At 37.5% G+C, this 23,840-nt stretch overlaps 1 protein-coding gene across 1 annotated transcript; it reads right to left on the bottom strand.

The window, feature by feature from the left end:
- Positions 1-1,527: 1,527 nt before the first annotated feature.
- Positions 1,528-3,282, bottom strand: nppal (natriuretic peptide A-like). The gene is made up of 3 exons (XM_088938049.1): positions 3,053-3,282; positions 2,285-2,592; positions 1,528-1,834 (listed from the first exon to the last, which is right to left on the bottom strand). The coding sequence occupies exons 1-2, from the start codon at positions 3,134-3,136 to the stop codon at positions 2,293-2,295; spliced, it is 384 nt and encodes a 127-aa protein (XP_088794175.1). The 5' UTR covers positions 3,137-3,282; the 3' UTR covers positions 1,528-1,834; positions 2,285-2,292.
- Between the last annotated feature and the right edge of the window lie 20,558 nt (positions 3,283-23,840).

Raw genomic sequence — 23,840 nt, 5'->3', positions numbered from 1 at the left:
CCTCCAAACTCCAAACTATTTTAGTAGAAACTGTAATACAGCTGTATTCTGAATATCTCGACTTCACATAGAGTTTTGGATAGTACTGTACTGTAGTTATGTGGTTTCTTGAAATTGAAGTGTTACTTTTATAAGCCCCTCTTGTCACGCTGGGATACATGAAACACTTTTTAAAGTTCTTTGCATGTAACGAGCCGTCAGATGCATTCGTTATTCATTTGGTGGTGGATGCTGCACGTTGGTGGTGGTGGAGGGGAGTCCCCATTACCTGTAAAGCGCTTTGAGTGGTGTCCAGAAAAACGCTATATGAGTGTAAGCAATTATTAATATTATTCAGTGAAACCGACTGAAACTCTCGATCGTGTATAAGGTATGGCTGTAAAGTATTACTTTCTTAATTACTGAAAAATAATAGATTTGTAGCGGACCAGTGCGTGTTAAGTGATATGAATATGTTGGAGAATAATACACGGTGTTCTGTCATCAGGTAACTGGTTTTGAATGCTCTGAGACCGCTGGCGCTGTAGGCTACACATCTCCTGTCGAGTGGCCTCGTGGCCACTATGTGGCCTACAGTATGTGCTCTTTCTTTAGTGTGATATAAGTTGAAAATCAGTAACAGACTCCTTCTCTTCAATTGAACTTGAAGCCTTCAAGCCTACCTTTACTCTGTGTGTGTGCGTAAATATTAGTTGATTCCAAACAGAATAGACCATATCAGAAAAGCGGGCTCTTTATGTAAAGAAATAGATTTAAAAATACACGTGTATTTGCCTTTACAAACTTCCTCATCCCGTCGTGTAATAGGTGTATGGCTTTACAATTTGACCACTGTTGATGGGACTCTGTTGGTGGACAATGTTTTCTTCACTGTATTTGCGATAAGACATAAATCATGTCTTGAAACATACATATGCTTAAATGAAAAAAGCACTTTTAAAGTTCGTTTCTCCAAGGTCTTCTTAAAGAACTAAGCGCTTTTGCACAAAATAAATGGCACGGAAAGCAATCACATACTGTAGGGGATTGGCATTCAGAGAGTGGTTGTGTTTGAAAATAGCCGTTGTGTTTTTAGCTCAATAAATGATGTAAACGTCCCACTATCGAGCTGTTTTAATGCTACGAACATGGCAGGTACTGTAGCTCCAAGGTGTAAAGATGTCACTGTAGCACAAGAGCTTCGATTTAAATTTCAGTCCAATATGACGCACACTGACAACAGAAGTCCCAATAAAATACTGCTGTCACACGGTGTCCCCAATGGTTTGCAAACTTGAAATTACTACTATCTTTTCCGTGTTATTTTTCATTCATTTAAAAAGAGAACCTTGTGAAAATGAAGAACAGAAACCTTCCACAGCATGGAGCCAGTTCCCTGGTAGTGTCTTTAAGGAAAAGACAAGTTTGAAGTTTCATCGGTGAATCTATTTGCTTGGTGAAGACATTCACTTCGTTTTTAGAAGGTAAACAAATCATTGAGCCGAATGCAGAAAATGCACGTTTCGAAATGACAAACAGAATTCACCATTTACTTACTAAGCAAAATATTTATTTTGTTTTTATGCAATTCCATAGATATTTCAAGGTATTTTGTACAAGAAGAATAAATAGGTAAAACAATATTAATAGACTTCATAGCCTAATAGTTTCATTTAAAATATATACATCTCTAAACTAGAACCATTCAATTGAAAACAAACACATTACATCTTTATTAAATACTTTCATAATAAATACTGTTGTAAACTTTCAGGCCATTCTTTCTGGAATGAGTAGAAGAGCGTCCATTGTGTAAGGTGACTTTCCCGAGTTTACTCCTTGGGCTCGGTAACACCTGGAAAGAAAGAAAACATACCCATTCGTGAGTGCGAGAGCAGGACAGCCGCAGCTCAGAGCCGCTCTGTGAACTTCTCTTCTCATCACGCACAGCCAGGCTTGCAAGTCTAACTTTGCGCACGAACTAACGCACGAGTTAAGATTGTTTTTTTGCACACAACAGCCTAGCCTCCTGGTTCTGAAATAAAGGACACCTTATTAATCTAATCAACACTAGGCTTGATACGGTATGCTGTAGCTTTCTCACTTGGGCAGACTTTCGCGTTTTCGCTTTGCGCCTTAAATCCTGCGCGCTGTGTCTCATGGAGACTACATTGTAGAAAACATACTGTATGTCGCTGTAATATGCGTTTTCTGCACTCGATCTGATTTAAAATTTGCAACTTATCAACGAGCAAATAGTTAATGGGCATTCCATTTGAAAATAGCCATCGTATTTTTAGCTTACCGGCCTGGTTAGCACCCCAGTCCACTCGTGGAGCCGATCCTTTCCAGCCGGACTCCGAAGCAGCTCCTCAGATTCCCTTTCTTCATTCTCCTCCATGATCTCTTGGAGGATGTCAGAATATCGCTGAAGAGCCGCAGCATCAGGTCCTCGTTCGCAGACTGCTCGGGATCTCTTGAGTTTTGGTTCCACGGCAATTCTGATGCCGTGTTGTAGGCACCATTTTCTGCTGTCAAGTCTCCTTCTCCCTCAGCCTCTTCTGAGGCGGGATAAGGTGGATTACGTTCCTCTTCCAAGAGCTGTGTGAGGGTCTGAGAAAAAAAACCCAACAACAAACTGTTAAGGAGCCCTGACACGCAGAAGAGCAGGTGCTCGCCTTACGAATGCCAAGCCATTGGCCTTGCTCGTTATTATACAGGAATACATTGCCTTTCACAAGAGGGAATAACAGAAAAGTTCCTTCACAACCTTCACACGAATCCAGAACAACGAATTTCTGAATGTAAGGTCGTACAGACACACCTGCAATGCTGTACAGTAGGTTGGTGTTTAAATTCTAAAGGTAACACCACGAGATTTTCATATGGAAAATAAATTAAATAAAGACGCTTTATTTCACATTATTGATGCTATAACAAGGATATTTTATTTCTAATTTGAGCAAGTGTTTAAATAGTAGCTTGATCCAACTGAAAGGAATAAATACAATCTATACGCTTGGAATCAGTGTCAGCAAAGTACTCTTAAGTCCACAAACTCTAAAAGTCTTACCTGCAGGTGGGACACCGGTTTAGCTCCAATCTGGTTCAGAAGCAGCACCAGTACAGCGCAGTAGATGCTGACTTTTGTCATCATTCTTGAAATTCAGTTTGGGTTTTTTTTTCTCCTTTTCTGCTTCGTGGGGATACCGAGACTCCTTTTATCAAATTTACCGGAGTTTTATTACCGTGAGCTTCGGCAGGTTTCTCTTCGCTCTCCTATGCCGGTCCTCTGCTTTTATATCGCTCGTGAATGTCGTCACCGAGACCTGTGCGATTCCAATTAAATGTCCGAGTTAAAAGGAAAAGTGGGCTTGTCGTTTTCAGAATCTCTGAAGGACTATCTACTACCTTGCTGATAGATAATACCCATTAGTCTGTTGTAATAACCTGTGAAAACAGCAATCATTCGTGATACGAAGGATGTGTAATCCTAATTACGGTGATTGCTGTAGTTAGAAACTACCGCTGCTTGAAGAAAATACCAACAAAAGTGAAAGATACTTGACGCCAACCCATTTCAAGGCAATAGAATAGATAAAGCATATAAAGTTATCTCTATTAATCAACAAAACATATCGATTATGTTTAAATTCTTCAATGCTGTCTAAACATTTTTGTTTCTTTTTTGAACATTTTTTCCTTGAATAACAATAGATCACGTTCAGTATTAATTAATTTAATACTAATACTAATTAACAGTAATTAATCAATGCTGCTCATATTGTGACTAATATAATTGTAAAATACAAACTAAGGCAAATATTTAATGTGCATTATTTACTTTCTTGATTCTGAAGTTCTGACTTTGTTTCCATCATGATACTTTGATTTGAAAACAATAAATAACCTGTTGAAAATCAAATAAAATGTCCTGTTAGTTACAGCTGGACATGAATGTAGGTTAGCTGTTGAATCAAAAGTTGTGCAGTCAGCATTTAGGAGGCTAAAGGTACAACAACTGATCACCTGGCTTTAGCAAATTAATTAAGAATATATCAACACCTTGGATATGTGAAACACCTGATTGTATTGCCTTATTATTTTTATGCATTTTGCTTCATGGCAACTGGTACTGTAATATGAATACATATTTGTTGTTCCTAAAGTGTCACTAAAGTTTTGGTGCATGCTGTGCCAGTCTGTAGAGCTGGCTGCTCCATTTCATGGTCTGATCACAGACAGATCAGGTGGTTTGTAATCATTATAACTGCATTGGGCTTTTTACTTATTCACTAGAATAATCGCATGCAGATGACCTTATTCTGCACGTTTCTTGATGCAAGAGATATGAGTCAGGAAGTTTTGCTGAAAATCTTAAGAACTTTAAATTTCAGTGCAATAAAAATGTAAACATTAAAAAGCAAATATTTACTCGAATACACATAAAACAAGCATTTCAGAAACTTCACAATGGTTCATATTTAGTATTTTTACTGTAGTTTGCATTCCCTATGCTTATTGAAGACATGGTGAGTGCGTATGTTAAACACCTCAGCTCAGCTGTTAGCATTCACAAAGTCTGTGTGTAGGGCAACTACTGTATGCTGCTAACATCTGCTAAACTTCCAAATTCTTGTGAGCTTGTAAATATAAGAATTTTTTAAATTAATATCCGTAATACTACTGGTAGCAGCGGTACAATACAGTATATTCTGTAATATATTAGCGGTAATAGTATTCTGTCATTTTATCTTTTTGCCTTTGTTTGACCACTTGAATTGATATTTCAAACCCTAGATTCAAGCCATCCAGCAAAACCTAATATCTGGGAGAGTACTAGAACAAAATCACTTGTGCTAAAAATGCCCATTGGGTGGGCTAGCTTCAACATCGTAAATAGCAAATTACATAAAAAATGAAATTGTTCCTTCTGATTTAACAAAGTCAATGCTTATTATACCACAGACACCAGCGTAGTATTAAGAGATTGTTGTAGTTATATTCTCAAGTTGTACACATGGCCTCTCAAAAAAGAGCTGGTTACATGGTCACGTCACCTGGCATCCAGCCTATTCTTACTGTAAAAGAAGGGCTACCCTGAACCAGCATTCCTCACACTGCACGAGCTATGCTAGTTTGCATCACAAACTAGGCTTTGTGCAGTGTGTGGCTGTGAATGCTGTACTTTATTTGTTAAATATTACCTTTTGTCATGCAATAAAATATAACCGCACAACCAGGTTATGCATTTTTGTAGATTTGTTTAAAAGTATGTTACACATACTCAAGCTACAAATCTGCATGTACATGTGCAAAATACAAAAAACTAAATATACTTACAATATTTAATCACGAAGGAGATATACTGTGCTCTCTTGCACTTAGAAAACTCTGGCTTTGGTTCCCTTATTCATGTTCATAAAATTAAAAAAGGGCATAAGTTAACAACATTTATTAAAGGAATTTCAATATTAATTCAAGATTAATAAATACTTATTCAAGATGAATAAATCCCTAGGGCCTGATGGTACCTTGCCAATTGTATTCAAGGGAACAAGATATATTATTCAAAAGCCATTGATGCAACTCTTTCAACAGTCACTCAAGAAAGGGTTAGGACTGGAGAATTAGTAATGTAGTACCCATCCACAAGAAGGGTGATAAATTTCAACCCAGTACATGTAGACCAGAAAGACTGACATCTATTAAGTGTAAGGTTATCCAAATAAATATCAGAACTAAATTAGAAGATAACATAATTTAGAAAAGGTAGATCTAGCGTAATCAACATCTTAGACTTCTTGGGCGGAGTGGTGGCTCTGTGGATAAGGATCTGTGCCTGTGGCTGGAAGGTTGCTGGTTCAAATCCCGCAGCCAGCAGAGGAATCCTACTCCATTGGACCCCTTAACCCCGACTGCTCCAGGGGTGCTGTACATGGCAGACCCTGCGATCTGACCCCAGACTCTCTCCCTGTCTGTGTGTCTCATGGAGAGCAAGCTGGTGTATGTGAAAAGATCATTCCTAATGCAAGAAATTGTAAAGGGTTAATAAAGTGATGTTGTTGTTCTTTCAACATGCCATGGATTTGAACAGAATACATTAGTTTGATTTTGCTTTATTTAAGGAGAAAGGTATGTTGCTGTAAGCCAAAATGTTTACTTAAAACTGCAATGGTATAATAATCATGATGTCATACTCCACATATTCATTTAAACCTCTAAGAAATCATCCCTAAAACAATGATGGTTAATTCCAACATTTTAATACTCTTTTAATCAGCTATGATGATTTGTTGAAGATGGTAGTTTTCTTGTCGTTTTCTGCACTAGTTATAGCTCCACAATTTGTTCCAGATTTACTTTGCTTCCCATATATATTATCTTTCCAGTTTCTTTTAGTGAGTCAATAATGTAAACATTTTATCAAGGAAATGTAAGGCTTCAGAAAAGACCTTTTGGTTTCTACATGGCACTCACAGCACACAGTTTTAAATGTCACGGTTTACAGTTCAAAAGCTATTTCACCCTGCATCTCTCAACTGGTAACCCACTGAAGTTGTGCAGGTGTGAGCCTGGTCAGTACCTGGATGGGAGACCTCCTGGGAAAGCTAAGGCTGCTGCTGGAAGTGTGAGTGCAACCAGCAGGGGGCGCTCAACCTATGGTTTGCATGGGTTCTAATGCCCCTGTGTAGTGACGGGGACACTATACTGTAAAAATGACAGTGGGTAAAATGTTAAACTGAGGTCTTGACTCTCTGTGGTTATTAAAATTCCCAGGGTGTTTTTCGAAATGGGATCTTGTCCTGGCCAGATTTCCAATAGGCCTTTAACCAGTCATGGTTAAGCCTTTAACCTCCTGATAATGCCCATCTGACTGCATGATAAAAGGTAAGATGAACTGGCTTACTGATTACTTGCAGGGGGGGCTACCCATCTGAAATGGAGTCCCTATTCCCTGTGAAGTGCTTTGAGTGGATGGTCCGTATAAAAAATAACAATAACACAGTTATTATTACTATTAACAAAAGTTCTCCAACCTCTCCCAGCCAAGACTCAAATCACCCAAGACTGCAGCTTTTGCTTCATCCTGAATGGAAAATCCTGTGACAATGTTTCACACTTTTCAAAGTTTCCTCTTCGAAATGGCATGTTTTTTTTCTTGCCTCTTGCCTGTTTCTCTTCAGAATTCAGTCCACTCACCTCCTTTTGGAGCTTCTATAGCTGTCAGAGCAAATCTGAAGAGCCCCTGGAAGTAGAAAGTACTGTATGTGTGTGAATTAATTGCAGGGGGTCACCTACTTTCACGGCATGAAATGAGTTCTCCACAGACTGTTTGCAATAATAATGCCATCCTTTGTGGCCTACCATGTTGAATAAGATTCTAGAATCAAATATCTAAATATTTGATGTATTGTTAATTATGTTGTCCACGTTTTGTATTGTCCATACAGGCCCTAAATGTGATATGATATGAGAAGATTCCAAAAATGTTAGAATATTACACATTAAAAATTGGAATGCATTTATTACATCTGTCAAAACAGCTTTTTGCTCTTTTTGCAAATTCCATTGCCATCCACAGCGATGACATTTTTATTACATACACTTCCATCGAACTATTCTCCAAGACTTAAATGACCCAGGTCAGTTGGGTCCCTTATAAGGAGTCATGTGGATCACCATGGTAACCACAAATGATCCAAATACAGCACATGTACAGTATCCCAAACCACAAGAGAGTAAAAAACAATTTAATTATTTTAGAAACACAGGAATATTCTTTTTAAAAGTCTATGACCATTCTTATTATACAGATTCTCTGGGATATCTCTACTACCCATAAGAAATCCTAATAAATTTGAGCAAAGTGTTGAATGTAACACAGAACAGTACACATGACTTTTCTTTTGATATTCTATATTTTTTTAATGAAATCTCTTCCTTTTTATTACATTGACTCTGACTCTAGAAACTGGTGGCTTACTGTACTGATTTGGTCAGGTATTCAGTTGTATAAAATGAGATTCCTCTGGGTCACTGGGAAACTGCATGCCTCTGTACTTTTTTCTCGCTGAAGTAAATGAAATGAATAATTCTGATGAGCATGGTGAAATTATTTATTTCTCCTCCTGTCACTTTCCCTTTTTCCATCTCAAAACCGAATAACTCAAGGTGTCTGAATAACCTGTGCAGAGGATATAACCAGATTATCTCCCTGATCATCCTGCTGAATGCATAAATAAAAATCAATATCAAATGGAAAACTTATTAAGATACTTCATGCCTCAAAGCTATTGACCACGCTTCAAAAATCACAACCCTAACTTACTTTTTTATCTGATTTATAAGGCTGCAGAAATGGAGATCATCCAAGGAAAATTGTATTATTGGCAAAGTAATTGACTTGGTAATGAACAACTTCAAACAAAAATGAAAGACTTTCAGGCTGAAAGAACTGTAGATGTAGATGTTGTTGTGTGACACTTGAAACTTTAAATGACGAATCCAACATTATTGTTGGTAGGAGCTTCTTATCTCTGACCAATGGAATGTTGGTATCAAATAGCAGGTATTCAATTTATAAAAAGCAAATGGGTCAAGGATTAATTTGATCTGGCCTCTTTTCCAATAGAACATTTGTATTTTCTTTAGTTGTGTGTGTTTTCAGTCAATTTTTAAATTGAAGAAAAATTGTTTGCACTGTTGCTTTGCCCTTTTTGAATCACGAGTCTGTATGACTATGTGTCAGTTGTTAATATACTGTATAGAAGATCCCAAGCTCTAAGGCACATTTGTACACTGAGCTCCTGTCTGGCATGCATCATTATTTTGTGAGGAAGCTGACTTTAGGGGTTAATTAAAGTGTGTTTGTCATTGCATCAGCTGTGATTATGTTAGTCGTTTAATGTCATTGGCATTTCTGTGCCATATGAAGCTGCTATTTATGAAATAATTTATATAGAGGTTCCATTCTGTTGTGAGCTTCATATTGTAAGTAAAGTAATTTCCAAACTAAATGTGATGCATAGTTTTGAGTTTTTAGAAATGAGTTCCCAGTTTTTAGAAATAAACATGGAAATTAAAAATTATTGGAATAAAAATTGTTTTAAATAGAACAAGCTTTGAATATGTCTGACCTACAGATTAAATGAAAATTTATTTTCCATGTTTAGGCATGCTGCTCATATTCTATTCTCTTTGGGTTTAAATTGATTTCTCGGAAATTACCATTTCTTAGCCTTTAAATAAGCTTTCCTAAAATATGTTTTAGTAAATCCAAGTACGTTGTAAAGCTCTTCAGTCACTGTTACACCTTTTCTATAGTTCTTCATTAAGAGAGATTGTAATGTCTCTACAAGAATAGTGAAGGGTAAAATTCTGATGTCCCTAATGCACACTTGTTGATCAAAACATTTATATACCTGTCCATCCTTCAACATATCCAAATAACAGAGTCATTACTGCATACTGAATTAATTAATAGTCATCAAATAAAATATTTCTACCTTTTGGTGTTTGCAAATACCAATATTAAATTAGGTTATTAATGTCAGAGTATTGGGGAATGAATTAAATTCCAGGACATATTTATTATGTTTCATGAAGGTATATTTTATAAGGTTTGCTTTTAAAATGTATTTGTGCAGGAAACTAGGAACAAGACCTGCCTTACGCCTTACGTACAGTGTGTAGATGTGATACTGCTATCAATTTCCAAATAGACATGAGCATTTCCAGTGTCTTGTTAATCTTCTAATAGATAACATGCCCAAATTTCTGCAAGATAGTGCATTTTATTTCATTTTCAGTTAAAGACATATCCATGGAATTGAAAATTGGTTCCTCAGTCACTGCTTCTTATCATCCTTGCATTTTCTCTTTACCTACCAAAGTTGTCAAAGACTTCCACGCGGTGCTGAACATTTTGGAGTGTTTATTTAAACTCTCTACAGTTCCCTGAAGAAGCACATTTCCCTACAGCAGAGTTTTTGATCGGCTTACACACGGTGCTGAAGGCTTCTTCTAGCGTTCCACTGAATGTTTTCCTGATAGTGGGTTCGTAGCCATGGATACAGAACTGTATCTTCACTTAAAGTTTCTGAGGACTTTTGAACTTGGCTACCACTTTTTATTGTGTAATACCCTGGAGGCCTCATGACATATAACTAAGAAGTGCTCATCACTTCCCTGCGTTGGAGAAGGAACCAGGGCTGTGTTATTTACGTGTCTAACACTGTCTTCTCCATGTATACCTATCCCCCCCAGTGCTGTATGAAAAGCACTTTTAACCTTTTATTCAATACTGTACTCAGTGAACTTGTTTGATCCAAGTCTGAGCCCTGGGCGTGATATGAGCAGAGGCCTCTTGAGTGAGTTTGCTAGTTTCAGACATGAAAAAAACACGACTCTTTCTTCGCAGGCTGGAATGAAAATTTGCATGGTCCCTTTAAAAGTATTATTCCTACTGGTTGTTATTGTTATTAACCAAGTAAACACTAAATGATGTAGTAAATATCCTTAATATTAATTTCTGTGAATGTTTGCATCTGGTCTACCTTTATAATATTCACACAAACACTTACAATCTACAGTTCTACTTTTGCAGTGTTTTTGTACAGCTCGAAAAGCCTACTCAGTAAGAAAATACTGAAACATGCATAGATTCCCTTGGTGTACTTTTATAGGGCAGGCTGTTTGAAACTTTCAGTTTTCTTCTAGAAATATAAAAGAGCTTGGAGGCACTTTCACAGCGTTCTGAAGAATTTGAGGAAGTGTGGTTTTTGCTTGGGTACTCTCAAGAACACATTTATACAAAGGGTAATAAATGAAAGAAGGCCATTTGAGTCATCTGATCTTTTTGGTTGCTAGTAGCTCATGGATCAGAGAACTTCATCCAGCTGTTACTTAAATGAAGCCAGGCTATCAGCTTTTACCATTGTGACTCTGCAGCTTGTTCTGTACTCTGGGACTCTGTTTGCTACTCACTGTTTTTTTCAGTAGCTTTCTATATTTCCTTTCACCACGCTGTTCACAATTTCTTCTTTCACAAGGCACGGCTCATTGAGCATCTGCGTCCAGATGATTTAGTGCTGTGCTGGTAATTAGCATGTTGATGAGGGAGGGAGTCGCAGTGCTCATTTTTTGTCTCAGTGTGGGTCACTGCATCCTTTATGTGAAGGTGACTGCTGCCCATGGGCTGGAGGAATGCAGAACATCAGGCAGAGAAGGAGCCTTGGCCAAGAGAGGCTTTTTATAGAACGAGAAAGGGGTTTCATTTTCCCAATCCAAGAGAAACTCTATGGTCTAAACTTGGATTTTTTGTAACCGAACAGAGCTGATTAAAAAAATATTCCAGTTAAATATTTAAACATTCCTCTTTCCAAATTGTTGCCTAGTTTTCTTTAATTTTGCATGATGGATCACCGTGCCTATAGTATTCATTGACTTTGTATTACCCTCAATATTAGAGATATAAAGTTTGCATCATTATACATATGATTATCCAGCTCTGGAATTAGTTGTTTTTTTTGTCAGAATTTCAAAGTGCATGTGTTACATTTTGCCGTCTCACTGTTGAAAGTGGTTACTATGACTTCAGCATGACATCAATGGACTAGTCAGTGTCTTCCATTTTACTGCTGCTGACGTGGGGAAAGGTGTGGGTTCATCATTAAGGTGCTGGTACTGCATAATGCCATGGCGCATGATTGAAAGCAATGACACAGGCTGATTTGGGGCAGGGCATTTCCGATCACAAGAATTTACAACTGGCCACATTCATCACATCCAGCTGGTACTGATGGCCTCAAAAGAGACAAGGGATGCTTTAATTAATTTCAGTTTTAATAGAATATTACCATCAGCTGTGTCTCCTTACTAAGGTATTAATTGAAATGTAGTTAAGAAAATGAATGTTAAACTCAAAATGTTTTTTTTTAGATTTTACGTTTTTTTAAATCTAAAGTCTTTTAAAGAAATGGTTTATGTGTCTTTAAAAGGATTATGTAATGCAGAATAAACTAATTCTGACACCTTTTACAAAAGGAAGTAAAATGTTTGATAAAACTGTATTTCCTACAGTACGGATTTAAGTCATGGTCCTCAAATTACTACCGCTCACCAGTTCTCTGAATACGAACTTTCATGGCAAAGTTTCGGTTTGGGATGAATTAACAAGAAAGCTGTGTTTGCAGACAATGTTGCACTGCAAGAATTAAATTCACTTGATTGCTCCCTGTTGCAAAAGGCTGCAAAATGTCAATTAGCCCAACTCTGGTTCCATGCTGAGTGGTAAATTTGATATCTTGAAGTTAATTACTCATCATTTGCTGGATGTCTTTGTCCTGCTGGGGATGGTACGCTTCATGGATGGGCAGGACCCTCTCACTGTAGGAAATGGATTTCCTGAGGAACTGGAAAAAAGCATACTCTCTCGATTTTGGGGACAGCCAAAAGTCACTTGGCATCAGGTACATTCTAATATGCTCTAGTACCACAGTGATAAATGTTATGGAAGCAGAGTGTAAGTATGATTTCTAACACATTAGCTACTCACTGTGGAACCTCCACATTGGTTAAATTGTAAATGATTTACATAACATACAGTGTTGATTTTCTTTGGAACTTCAGCTTGTTCCAACTACTGTTTTTTATTTTTTTATTTTTCCATTCTGTAGAATTTGTCAAGCAGTGAGATCTGGATCAGTTCAGCCAATGTGGCCTTCATGTTGAGAGGACTGAAATGTTTCAGGTTTACATTTAAATGCATTTCCTTCATCTGAATGCTAAATTGGTCACACATCCTGTTATGTTTAATTGAAAAGCTGGCAAAGATTCTCGGAAAGGCTCTATTTCCATGGTAGTCCAATGGTCATTAACATAGTCAGGTAAAAATTTTACTAACCTGGCCGAACCCTGCCAGTTCTATCTTTGGAACCATGTCTGGCTGAGGAGTCACATGCTTCTGTGACACTAAAGACCTAATTTTTCCCTGGATGATGTTGCTGTAGTTCTGCTTTCTTTTACCTTTTATGCTGTATTTTATTCCTCAATATTTTACAGTCTTATATGCAGTTATCATGATGTATGCATGTGCAGTAAGCTTTTTGAAAGGCAGCAAGATGTACATGTAGGAATAAGTGAGAATAAAATCCTGTGTTGGCAAGACCCATCAGACACTACAGAGGACTGGCCCTCGTGTCAGTGTATTAACAGTGAAATGGGACTAATTGAGAATTCTGCCATAGTACTGCATGTTCTAAGGTTAGCTGCTCTGTTAACCTCATATTAAATTAAATAAATACAGCTTTTTCATTGTTATGATGTACTGCTAAGAGACTTTTGAAGTTGTATCTTTTGCACTAACATCCTCCTACTTGAATTAAATTGGAATTCTAATACTAATCTACTGAATATTAATATTTCACTGGTTCAGAATGCAGACTCACATCTGTTTCTGCTCTTACCTTTATAATAACACATATCAGGTAAGACTTGCTGTGTACTCTATATTCTCTCTCCACTGGTGTACCCCAAGGTTCTGTCCAGGTTCCCATTCTGTTCTCCTCCATGCCTGCTCCTAGAGTCCTCTCATCTCCTCCCACTGCTTTTCCTGTCATTTTTATAATGACACTGCTCAAATGTTCCTCACATTTCCTTTCACTGATACTAATACTTCCTCCCATATCTCACAGCCTCCTCCTCCTTCCAGCATCTGAACTTTATTTGCTCTATGTCTGGCCTTTCCTACTTCCCTCTTCTTTCTCCCTCCCTTTGGACTTCTCCATCTCTTTGCCTCTTCACTCCGCTGCCACCCTCTCCCCTCCTCCTCTGCCAGCAATCTTAGTGTTGACCCCTCCCCTCTCTCTCCTGCTGCCAACACACTTTGCACCCAATCCTTAGCAATTATTCTGCACAGCACCCAGTCCCCTCCTTCACCCTCTGGCTCATATGGCTTATCCAGAATTATTTGGCTTTCTCATGCTGCTGTATTCCTCCTGTACTCTGATTATGATTATTTGTGATTTTCGGGCTTGTATCATTTTAGCCCTTTGAATGGCAAGGAACCCCTACCTTGCCAATCTTGCACTATCCCTACCTTATACTGCAAAATGAATCAAAAAGTAAATTTCAAGATTGTGAAGTAAAAAATCAAACCAACTGCCTATTGCAGATTGCAAGACCAAAATGTAAAATGTGGTTATGATGTCTTAGTTCACAGAGGTTTTACTGGAAACCAAGCTTTAGGCCCTTGATTTCCAATTTAAGGATGAAAGTTTTAATTAAATTCAATTTGAAAGATATTACTACATCTGTCCTCTTAGTTATCCAAATACAAGAAAGACTTGAAATAAAACACAACTACACTTGCTGGTGGTATTTTACAATTTTGTTGCCAACAAAAACAGTTGAGTTTTTAAAATTTAGTCAAAACTAACCAACTTTGATTTTTAGAAAGTTCAAAACAGAACCGTGTTGACAGAACATATTAAGGGAAATCAAATTATACATTGAAACATGGCATAACAGAAGGAGTTAATTGCGAAGCTGCTTTCACAGTGTTTAACCCAATGGAAAGTCTAGCAGTGCTCTAGTTTTTAGGAAAGGGCTACAGTCTGGTCTTTTCCAGTGCAGCAAGGCTTTCAGACTTCATAATCAGACCTGCAGGTCAAAAGGACATTGAAGGATAAAAGCAGAATCTCACACTTAATTACGGATAGGAAGAAGGACCCATAGCCACTGGGTTTGCAAACCTGAGCTGTCAGCACTGTCTTTGCACTTCATTATTAGATACTGTCTTATCAAAACTTACACTGCTTAAACCAGGAAATGAAGTAACCAGTTCTTCTGGAATTCACATAACTTAATTCTGATATCTCTTCAGAAATGTCTATATGAATTTTACTCTGCAATTTTAGACATTCTCTTTTTAGACAATATAACCATGAATACAGACAGGATCCAAAACGTCCATAGCACCACAACCTTTCCTATGAAATTAGATGAATTACATGATTTATGTACAGCTAATCGTGGAACTCTAGAGTTTTAAGTACTCCAAGGATATGGTAAAATATTCTGGGTTGCAGTTATTATTCAATAATACAAAGATCTTTAATGTTCTGCATTGTACTCCCAATGCAGTAATGATGAATCCAAATATACTGGTTCATACTGTATCTGTAATTCAGTAGTGATATCGGTCTATAGTGTTTGGTAATGTAATTGTAAGTAAGAGGTTATAATAGTCTACTGTGCTATATTGTCATCGTCTCCATCTGATCACAAGAGTTCACAAGTCTGTTTTGGCACTGGGACCTCATGTTCTGCAATCCTGTTCACTAGGGACCTTCCATTTTCAAACTGACTTCCACACAAATCACAATAAAGTCCATTAGAATGCTGTAATGCTGATATTAAAAATAAAATATTCCAAAAAGTTGTGTATACAAATAGATTGTAGTGTCAGCTCCATTTGCTTAACTAACATATTTCCATTCATGACAGGAAAAAATATTTCTGAGCATTTCAAACGTATTTGCTGATCTCGTGGTGAAGTGTTTCTGAGGATCCACTAAATGGTCTCCAAAGATGCCATTTTAATGCTTGGCAATAACCAATTTAAGTTGCTAGTTGCAATAATGATCTGTGCGTCTGTGTTTGTATGTCCCCTGTGATGGACTAGCATCTCGTCCAGAGTGACCCTGGATTGGATAAAGTAGTTAGAAAATGGATGGATGTTACATTTACATTTCGTAGCCTTTGTACGTTTTTTAGGAACTTTTTAATAATTATTGGAACTTTCCCTACGTCTAATGTGCAAAAAGGATACAGATTTCTTGTTTTGGACAGGGTGGTGATTATTATTGATGAGATGAAACCAGTCATCTGTTTTCTTCAGTAGGAATTAGCACCTAATTTATTAATAAAAACGATCACTTTTTATCAAAGGTGAAAATAATATGACAGCAGAACTAATTAATAAAGGAATAAGGTAATATTCAGATATTTGAACTATTATAGTTTCTGTTGAAAATCTTTATAATTACATTTGGATAAGAAAGGTTATACCATTATGCATATCTGCATAACTGTTTTTCCTATGTGTTTCCTTCATATTCAAGCTTTAATAAAAAAAAATCAGTGTTAATGTGTGGAATAGGCAGAAGAGCCTGTCTGTTGCTGCTTTGCAGCGTTTGTTTGTCATAATAGAATGACATCTTCCATTGAGAGCAAATCATAAATCTCTGGTATTAAATAAAGGGCATTCTGGAACAATACTCACCTCACCTCAATATTGAAGGGAAGAGGACTTGCAATCTTCTCCAGTGATTGAGTGACATGCTGTGGGCTGTGACTCCTCTTAGTGTTTGTTCCAGATAACAAGCAGCTCTCCTATGTCTGTTGTCATCTCTTTAGTGTCAGTAGCAATGCTTTAGATTAAAAAAGACGTTTAAGACATGTGCATTTCCCCGAGAATTCAGCTCAAATGTGAATGGAATTAAATAGTATTTATAAAAGACAGCTTTACTCAGCAGCCAGCTCCCTGTTGATTGTACAGGTTGATAAACAGACAATTCATTTTTTTCCAAATATCTCAGTTGTAACAGTGGTAACAGTAATTTAGTTGCAGGTAAAAGTTATGCTCTATGATTAAGAGAGCATAAGAAGTTTGCTGATTCTTTTTTCTTCAGAAAGCATTAGGAAAGATGGGTTTTTAATTTCTCTATCTCTTAGATAGTCACTGGATGTGGAGACTTTGAATGAAATGCACACTGACAATTTTGTGGCTGCAGCAAAACACCCATTTATAGATGTAATTCCCAATTAAAACACTGTTACAAGCAGAGACACTCCATTACTAATTCAACAGATGACAGAGTACACAAAATTTCATGCAGCATATCACAACAGTCTTGCAAGATGTGATAACCACAAAACACTGTGTATCACAGATCATATTTGATTGAAATGTTTAATAGATTTAATAAAAAATTGTCTTAATTTTACAGCATAAATAATCCGTTGTAGTATATTTGTCTCTTGTATGCATAGCCTATATATTATCACTCTGTATCAAAAGGTATTTTCTATATATTGTCACCTTCTCAAGTGTCATGGGTGTTGTTTTTTTCATTGGTGTTGAAGTGTTAAACTCCGGGTTAGACATTACATCATATCAACCACATGGAGAAAAACAGACCCACATGACTGTGAATCAGTTTATGGCACTGTTTTATTTACTGTACCTGCATATCACACTGCATAGCCTGTGTGTGCCCTTTATTTAACACCCAATATGTTCATAAAGAAGAAGATGCTACACTACCCATGAAAAGCCACAAGTAAATTTCCCTTTTTTAGACCCATAGCAGGAATTTCTTTAAAAGGCTTTGTTTCTGTTGTAGCTCAAATGCTTAAAATACCATTAAGGGTGATAGCAATTTCAGAATCATGTAAGAAAAAAACAAAAATAAAGACATGCAAAATATATTTTTCCTGTCATATGGTTATGGGTTCATCCAAACTGGGAACATGCTGGAGTTAAAGCTGAGTTAAAAAGGGACAAATTAATTGTTCAGTAGTTAATTACTGTACATTCAAGGAATCAAATGCATTTTTGGTGACATTTGTATAAATTTAAGAGAAAGTAAAGGAAATTGATTACTTTGTGAACTGAGTAGATACACATACAGTATACATTCAATACACACATAACAGAAGTTCAGTTCAGTCTGTTCAGTCAAGGGAGTCCAAATCCATCAGCTGAAACTTAAGTCTTAAGTTCAGATATACGTTTCATGTCACATATTCAGTTAGTGTTTTACAATTCATCCATTCATCGTTACGAAAAATATGTTTGTAACGGTACCGTGAATTCAATGTGATGTGTGTACCCTCCTGTTTCATTCAGGCTCTCAAGTTCCAGTGTTATGTCTGGGAATTTATTGTCTAAATACCCACATGCTTACAAAATTATCAGGTTTCCTTATCACACAGGGATGACAGTTGAAGCCTGCAGGCAGGTAACGTTTTTATGTGAATTTAAAGCGAACTTTCTAATTGTTGTTCAACTGTAATCACTTCAACACTATCTAACATTCACTAAATTCACTATACAGTAGGTAACTTACTGTACTTACAGGGGGTAAGTTTGTATGGCAATATATTTCTTAAACATGGCCCCTAGTCTTTTGATTAAGAATTCAAATTATCTTTTAAACTATACTGTATGTTGACTACTGTATTGGAAGATGCAAGAAAGGAGTTGCTAAATGACCTCTAAAGACGTGGCAGAGCTGCAATTCTTGGGCCAGTTCAATTTGTCCACATTATGGTCTTGTCACCAACGTGTCAATGACACCAGACACCTCTGTATCTTGGATTCCTCAGGGATAGTGGTGTGAAGTGGCTGGGCGCGTCTCCCATCAGTCATCTGGGAAGCTACATCATACTGTAGCTCGTGGCTCCTGAAGGAATTTCATTCCACACATCTGAAGTCGATGAAATCAGCCCATTGTATTCTCTCTCCCAGCTCCTTTAGAGAACAGTAAGACCACCTTTAGATGTGCAGTGACCGCATCTGGTCATTTTAGCTAGTACCATATACAGTACTATCTTTTTGGCAGTTTTAAGGTAGTATAAAGTAATTTTATTATTTATGTACAACAGACACACATATTCCATTGCTAGTATACAGTATAGCAGTTAATTTAATTAAAGTGTTCCACAATCCTGTAGTTTTGTGTTACTTCCACATTTGGATAAAGTCATGTCAGAATTAAGCATAAGGAAAATAACATTGTAGCATTGGAGTGGCAGTAGGTGATCAATGAATGATGCCTATGAATTCCATTCTCTTTAAAGAGGACTTTAACGGAAGATATTCTTTACTCCTTTGTTGTTATTTGTGGGAAAACTGTAAAAGTAATGTTTTTTTAGCTCTGAGTAGTCTTTTACACATCATGTCAGAATAAAAGTGCAAAGTGAAGTAAAACCACTGATATTCACAGAAACTCATGATGTATTTTAATATTTCTTGTATCTTCAGAGGTATAATTCCACGGGCAACGGATATGTGAAATTCTCAATGTTGTCAAATGGTTATCTGTGAGGTTCTAATTATCAGCTGATATGATGATTATTGGATGGAAGTGTGGAAGTATAGGAAAGCTCAGCTGCTCCATCCATCCATTATCTTACCATTTCATCCATTTCAGGCTCTCAGGGGAGCAAACATGTGCTGTACACTCCATGCAGACAGCACCCGAGGTCCAGAACTGAACCCTGTGTCACAGTATGGCAAGGCAGCAATGCCAACCATCACGCCGTCAGGCCACCCAAGCTTAGTGTCTGAAGCGCAGAAATAAAATTTAACTGAATATACATAGCTGTGAAGATGGTACACGTAAATAGGCAACCCTCTAACTTTCCAAAGACAGCTTAAATACTAACATGTCTGGTCAAGAATATTTACAGAAACATTTACTGCCTACCTCTAACTAGTTTCCATGTTGAAAGCACAAGGAGTCTTGAATACCTAAAATCTGTTTTAAATATGAATGGAGGGGAAAATATGTAACTACCTCCATTAATTAGCTGTTTAGAGAGAAGTCCCACTAAGAAGCCCTAAGCTGCTACATGAATGTGAAAAAGTGCAGTCTGTGCATCATTAAAATCTCTTTAGTGTCTGTAATCCGCTCTCCATTAATCTCACAGAAAGATCGATGACATATCTGCAGGGCACATTGACTCCTGTAGTGACTAATGAGTGATTAACACTCTGGGAACAAAAACAAAACAAAACTGAAGCAGAGACTCGGCAGCCACCAACACTTCTGCTAAAACAGATCATTCTGCTTTTCAATGGTTGATTTTTCTCTGCAATTGCCTTTAAAAAAGAAACAGAGAATTATTTTAAAAAGAACCAGAGCTGTTGCTTGTCTTTTGTCTCTATTCCTGTGGCCAATAAGAAAGGTGTTCTTCCAAGCTAATGGCCTCCTGTGTTTCAGGCTCCCACTGAGATACTTTAAATAGTACCAGAAGAACCTTGCCACTAATGGGAATTAACCAAGGAGCCAACATAAAAACCTCTCTGTAATTTGCCTTTTTCTGTTGCTTTTGAACTTCTTAGGGAAGCTTTATTGTAATAAGCTTCTACCCTGCACCCCTTGTGTCCATTCACTGCGGTCTAAGTGGTCTCCTTCCTTTCACTGCCCTTTCTCTGTTGTTGTTTTTAAGCAACACCCTCCATTAGCTGACATAATCTCTCACGCACCCAGCCGTGTACACAAGCCCAGTTTTACACAAAAGACTGGAACTGACGCTGAGGCCGTGTCTCTGTGGTGAAGGTGTTGTTTCCCAGTAGTTGGCAGCAGTGCGTGTGTACCTTTTTGGGATCCGAAGCATGGCTATCTTTAGTTGTGGAATGCAGGCATTGCCCTCGGCCATGACATCATAACACGGCATGATCCACAAGAATCACCTAAAAGGGATATGGGTCAATGAAGCACACGTACAGGAAAGAATGCAACAGCTCAGGTTTATTGAGATAAATCTGGGATAGGGTTGCTGTAACAAACCATTCTGAAACTGTTCAATAACATCCAAACCTAACTTAGTTTACTAACAAGATCAGACTCCACGTTTTAACAGCTCTGGGGGTTATTCTAAGTGAACGAAATGGCTCCATCATCAGATAACTGCATCAGCTACCATATTCTGATTTTTATCTGCAATCAGATTTAATAATCTAATTAAATGTATTTCTATGCCTCACAATGTGGATTGAGTCTTTTTTTCTCTTATTGCTTATGAGGTTTGTTTATTGAACTCTAATTTGTAAAGAACTGGTAGTATAGAAGTGTTTTTTATGCAATCCAAAGAAAGCTCTCTGAAAAGGAAGAATGCAGAAGTCAAAGAAGCTTGGCATAGGATTGTACTGCACAGAATATTGGGTACACTGACCATTAGGGTGCAGTTGTATAGCTGACTGACTGGTCTGAGGTAAAGTCTATGTTGTAATCCACTCTGTGTCATTCTCCACAATCCAAGATGGAAGATTAACCTCTTTGGTGGGAATAAATTACTCCTGGAAAATCCTAAATTCCCTGGGTGCGTGGATTAGCGTGAAGCCTGAGTGTACAATTCCATGTGATTGGAACAGAAGATGTGCTCTTACTGCTCCTGGGCCCTGGCAATCCTCAGGTTTGACTGTAATAACTCAGGAGCACTGGAGGTGATGTAGATGTCTTGTGTGGTCACACACAGAGATCGGCCCATTGTTGGAATTTCTGTTTTGATGAATCCATTGTGTTGACTTCACGGGAAGATACATACAGCTTTTCCTCAGAGACTTATCCTCTGCTAATTAACTTGCCTCTTCATGTTTCTATTTATTTCGAAGACTGAGAACTGATATTTGAATGGATTTAAAACATTGATCTCAATATACATTAAGTAGACAGGGTTTGATACCAAACATTTAATTTTCTATACTGTATATTGGTAAAGTTGAATGAAGCTTTATGAAGGATCTGGGAAGTGATCTTTCATTCATATCCTAATTAAAAACAAATGTTTGTGTTCCAAGAAATTTTCCTAAGCTACTGTATTTTCTTTTTGTTTATTGAAGCTGGTTAGTTGCCATTGTGTCCCTGTTGTTGTTTTTTTTTAAACATATAGTTTTCAGGAAAACAAAGTGACAGAAAGGAATAAGAAAAGACAGGATTTCTTCCCCAGCCCTCATTCTTTCAGTTGTAAGAGAAAGTTCTTTTGATTGCAGCTTGTTAGTTATCACATCGAGGGCTCTTTCTGGACACCCAGAAACAAACAAAAACAAAACAGTGCGAACCTGATACCCTGAAATCACCCATGTCTGAATTTCATTACTCTCTGGGTGTCGACTTCTGCAGTTACCTGAGTCCTAATTAAAAGGCTGGTTTTCTCGTCAGTGACACTGGCTCAGCCAGTGGGGGGAGCAGGGAGTTGGTGTATGTCGTTATGAATCATTGCCCAGGCAGGCATTAATATTCCAGGAGAAAGCGATGATGTGGGCATCAGGGAGACAGTGAGAGAGGGCTGATGGCAAGACAATAATCAGATAGCCTCTGTGACAGCTTTATTATCTAGTGGAATGCACTGGGAGTAATTTCCACTAATGATTTAGCCAGTTTCCACACCTCAGGAGAAGTGGGTGTCACTGACATGTGGACGGGCGACCCCAGCAAGCAGATGGAGTTCAGAGCAAGAGGAAGGATTTTAGAGCTTTCTGGGAAACAATTCTTCAGTTCCAATCCACCTTAATTTACTGTAACTGGTCTTCTCTGTGAGCAGGGTGCACGTGAGACAGGGCTGGGACTCAGCAGGAGTAGTTAAGCCTTTGGCCCTGAAGTTGGTAAATGGGGAAAGAACGCGATTAGTGAAAAACAGGCTGGGCATCTGTAAATGACACTTACGAAGGAGTGTTTGGCTCCAGTCCAGCTGCACAGAAAGATTTATTTATAAACAGACCTCACTGCTCTTGCCTTTTTAATTTCAAGTTTCTTTTTGAGTTGAATTAAAAAAACCTCACAGGACAAGTTTGTAGTACACACCAAACCTTCTTACCACCTGATGAAGATGTTTGCCAGTACTGAAGCAATGAAATCTCACAGGCAAGGAAGACACCGATATTTTTAATTAGTTTATATTTGTGTTGTTTTTTTTTATTCACTGAAGACCATATAGGGTCTTCAAGGGCAATTTCCTTCATGTAATTAACTTGGAAAACCCATAAAAAAGTTTCGGAATTTGCCAGTAGAGACTTTAAATCATCTGTGTAACACTGTACCATTTGTGAATAATAATAAAAATAATTGCTTACACTTAAAGAGCTTTTCTGGACACTTCACTCAAAGCACTTGACAGGTAATGGGGACTCCCCTCCACCACCACCAACAGGTGGAAATGTACATTTATGTTCATGTCTCCTAAATGTGTCCTGAGTTACCACAGGCATGTAGTGACAGTGGAAGGACTGAAAGATTTTGTGAAGCATTCTTCATCAAATTTAAATTTCAAGCTGTGAAAGATGAAGATAGAGCTTATAATAACCCTAACAGTATACATCAGACGTCAGAATTATTCACAGAGATTGAACCTCAAAAATAGATACAGGTAGGCTGAACTGCTTTATGCAGCAATGTTTAGCTCTGCTGTTGTATATGTATTGTTCAATTACATGAAAGTGTGGGGTCAAGCCAAGCTTAGCATGGACTGCTTTCAATAATTGAAGCAAATCATCCATCATCATTAAACAGCATAGGTTACAGAAGAAGCAGTGGGGGGGAAATGGAGCAAGTGGTACTCATAAATAATACTCCTTAATGGGGTTTCATTTGTCAGGGAGAAGTAGCAATTGTATTAAAGGCAGACATATGAAAATGTCTGCTTCCATGTTCCAGAAACCACTTACAAATCCACTTTATCCAGGAGCAAACTGTTTCTATCATCCATCAAAACTTTTCATTTCATGCTAATAACTTTCTAGCATCAAAACTTTAGAGTTCAAAGTCCCATGGTCAGACTTGCCAGAAAGTAGATTGATTCATGACAAAGAGCATGGATGGTGTTCATATGGGATCTTGCTCAATAAATCTCAAAAACTTTGGCTTATTTCCGATAACAGTGCGTTTTCTAACCCTTGTGTTACAACAATATAACATTTTTATTGTTGTTTTAAAGACCACAGTGTTTAGAATGTTATACAGAACATGGGAAGTCATGCTACATATACTAGTACTACTATACTAATTCATTCACCTGATAGTTTTTTTCTAATTTCCTAAACATTTTTATGTTCCATAAAGAAATTATCT

Source organism: Atractosteus spatula, chromosome 20 (assembly GCF_055471065.1).
Source record: "Atractosteus spatula isolate fAtrSpa1 chromosome 20, fAtrSpa1.hap1, whole genome shotgun sequence".
Classification (NCBI taxonomy): Eukaryota; Metazoa; Chordata; class Actinopteri; order Semionotiformes; family Lepisosteidae; genus Atractosteus; species Atractosteus spatula.
The sequence above is the reverse complement of the archived record's forward strand: the minus strand, read 5'-3'. Positions and strand labels throughout refer to the sequence as shown.

Bases quoted from the DNA above. Each gene is read 5' to 3' on its own strand.
- nppal (XM_088938049.1), bottom strand. From the start codon at position 3,136: ATGATGACAAAAGTCAGCATCTACTGCGCTGTACTGGTGCTGCTTCTG. The intron at 2,593-3,052 runs GTAAGACTTTTA...TTTTTTTCTCAG, and splicing joins AACCGGTGTCCCACCTGCAG to ACCCTCACACAGCTCTTGGA.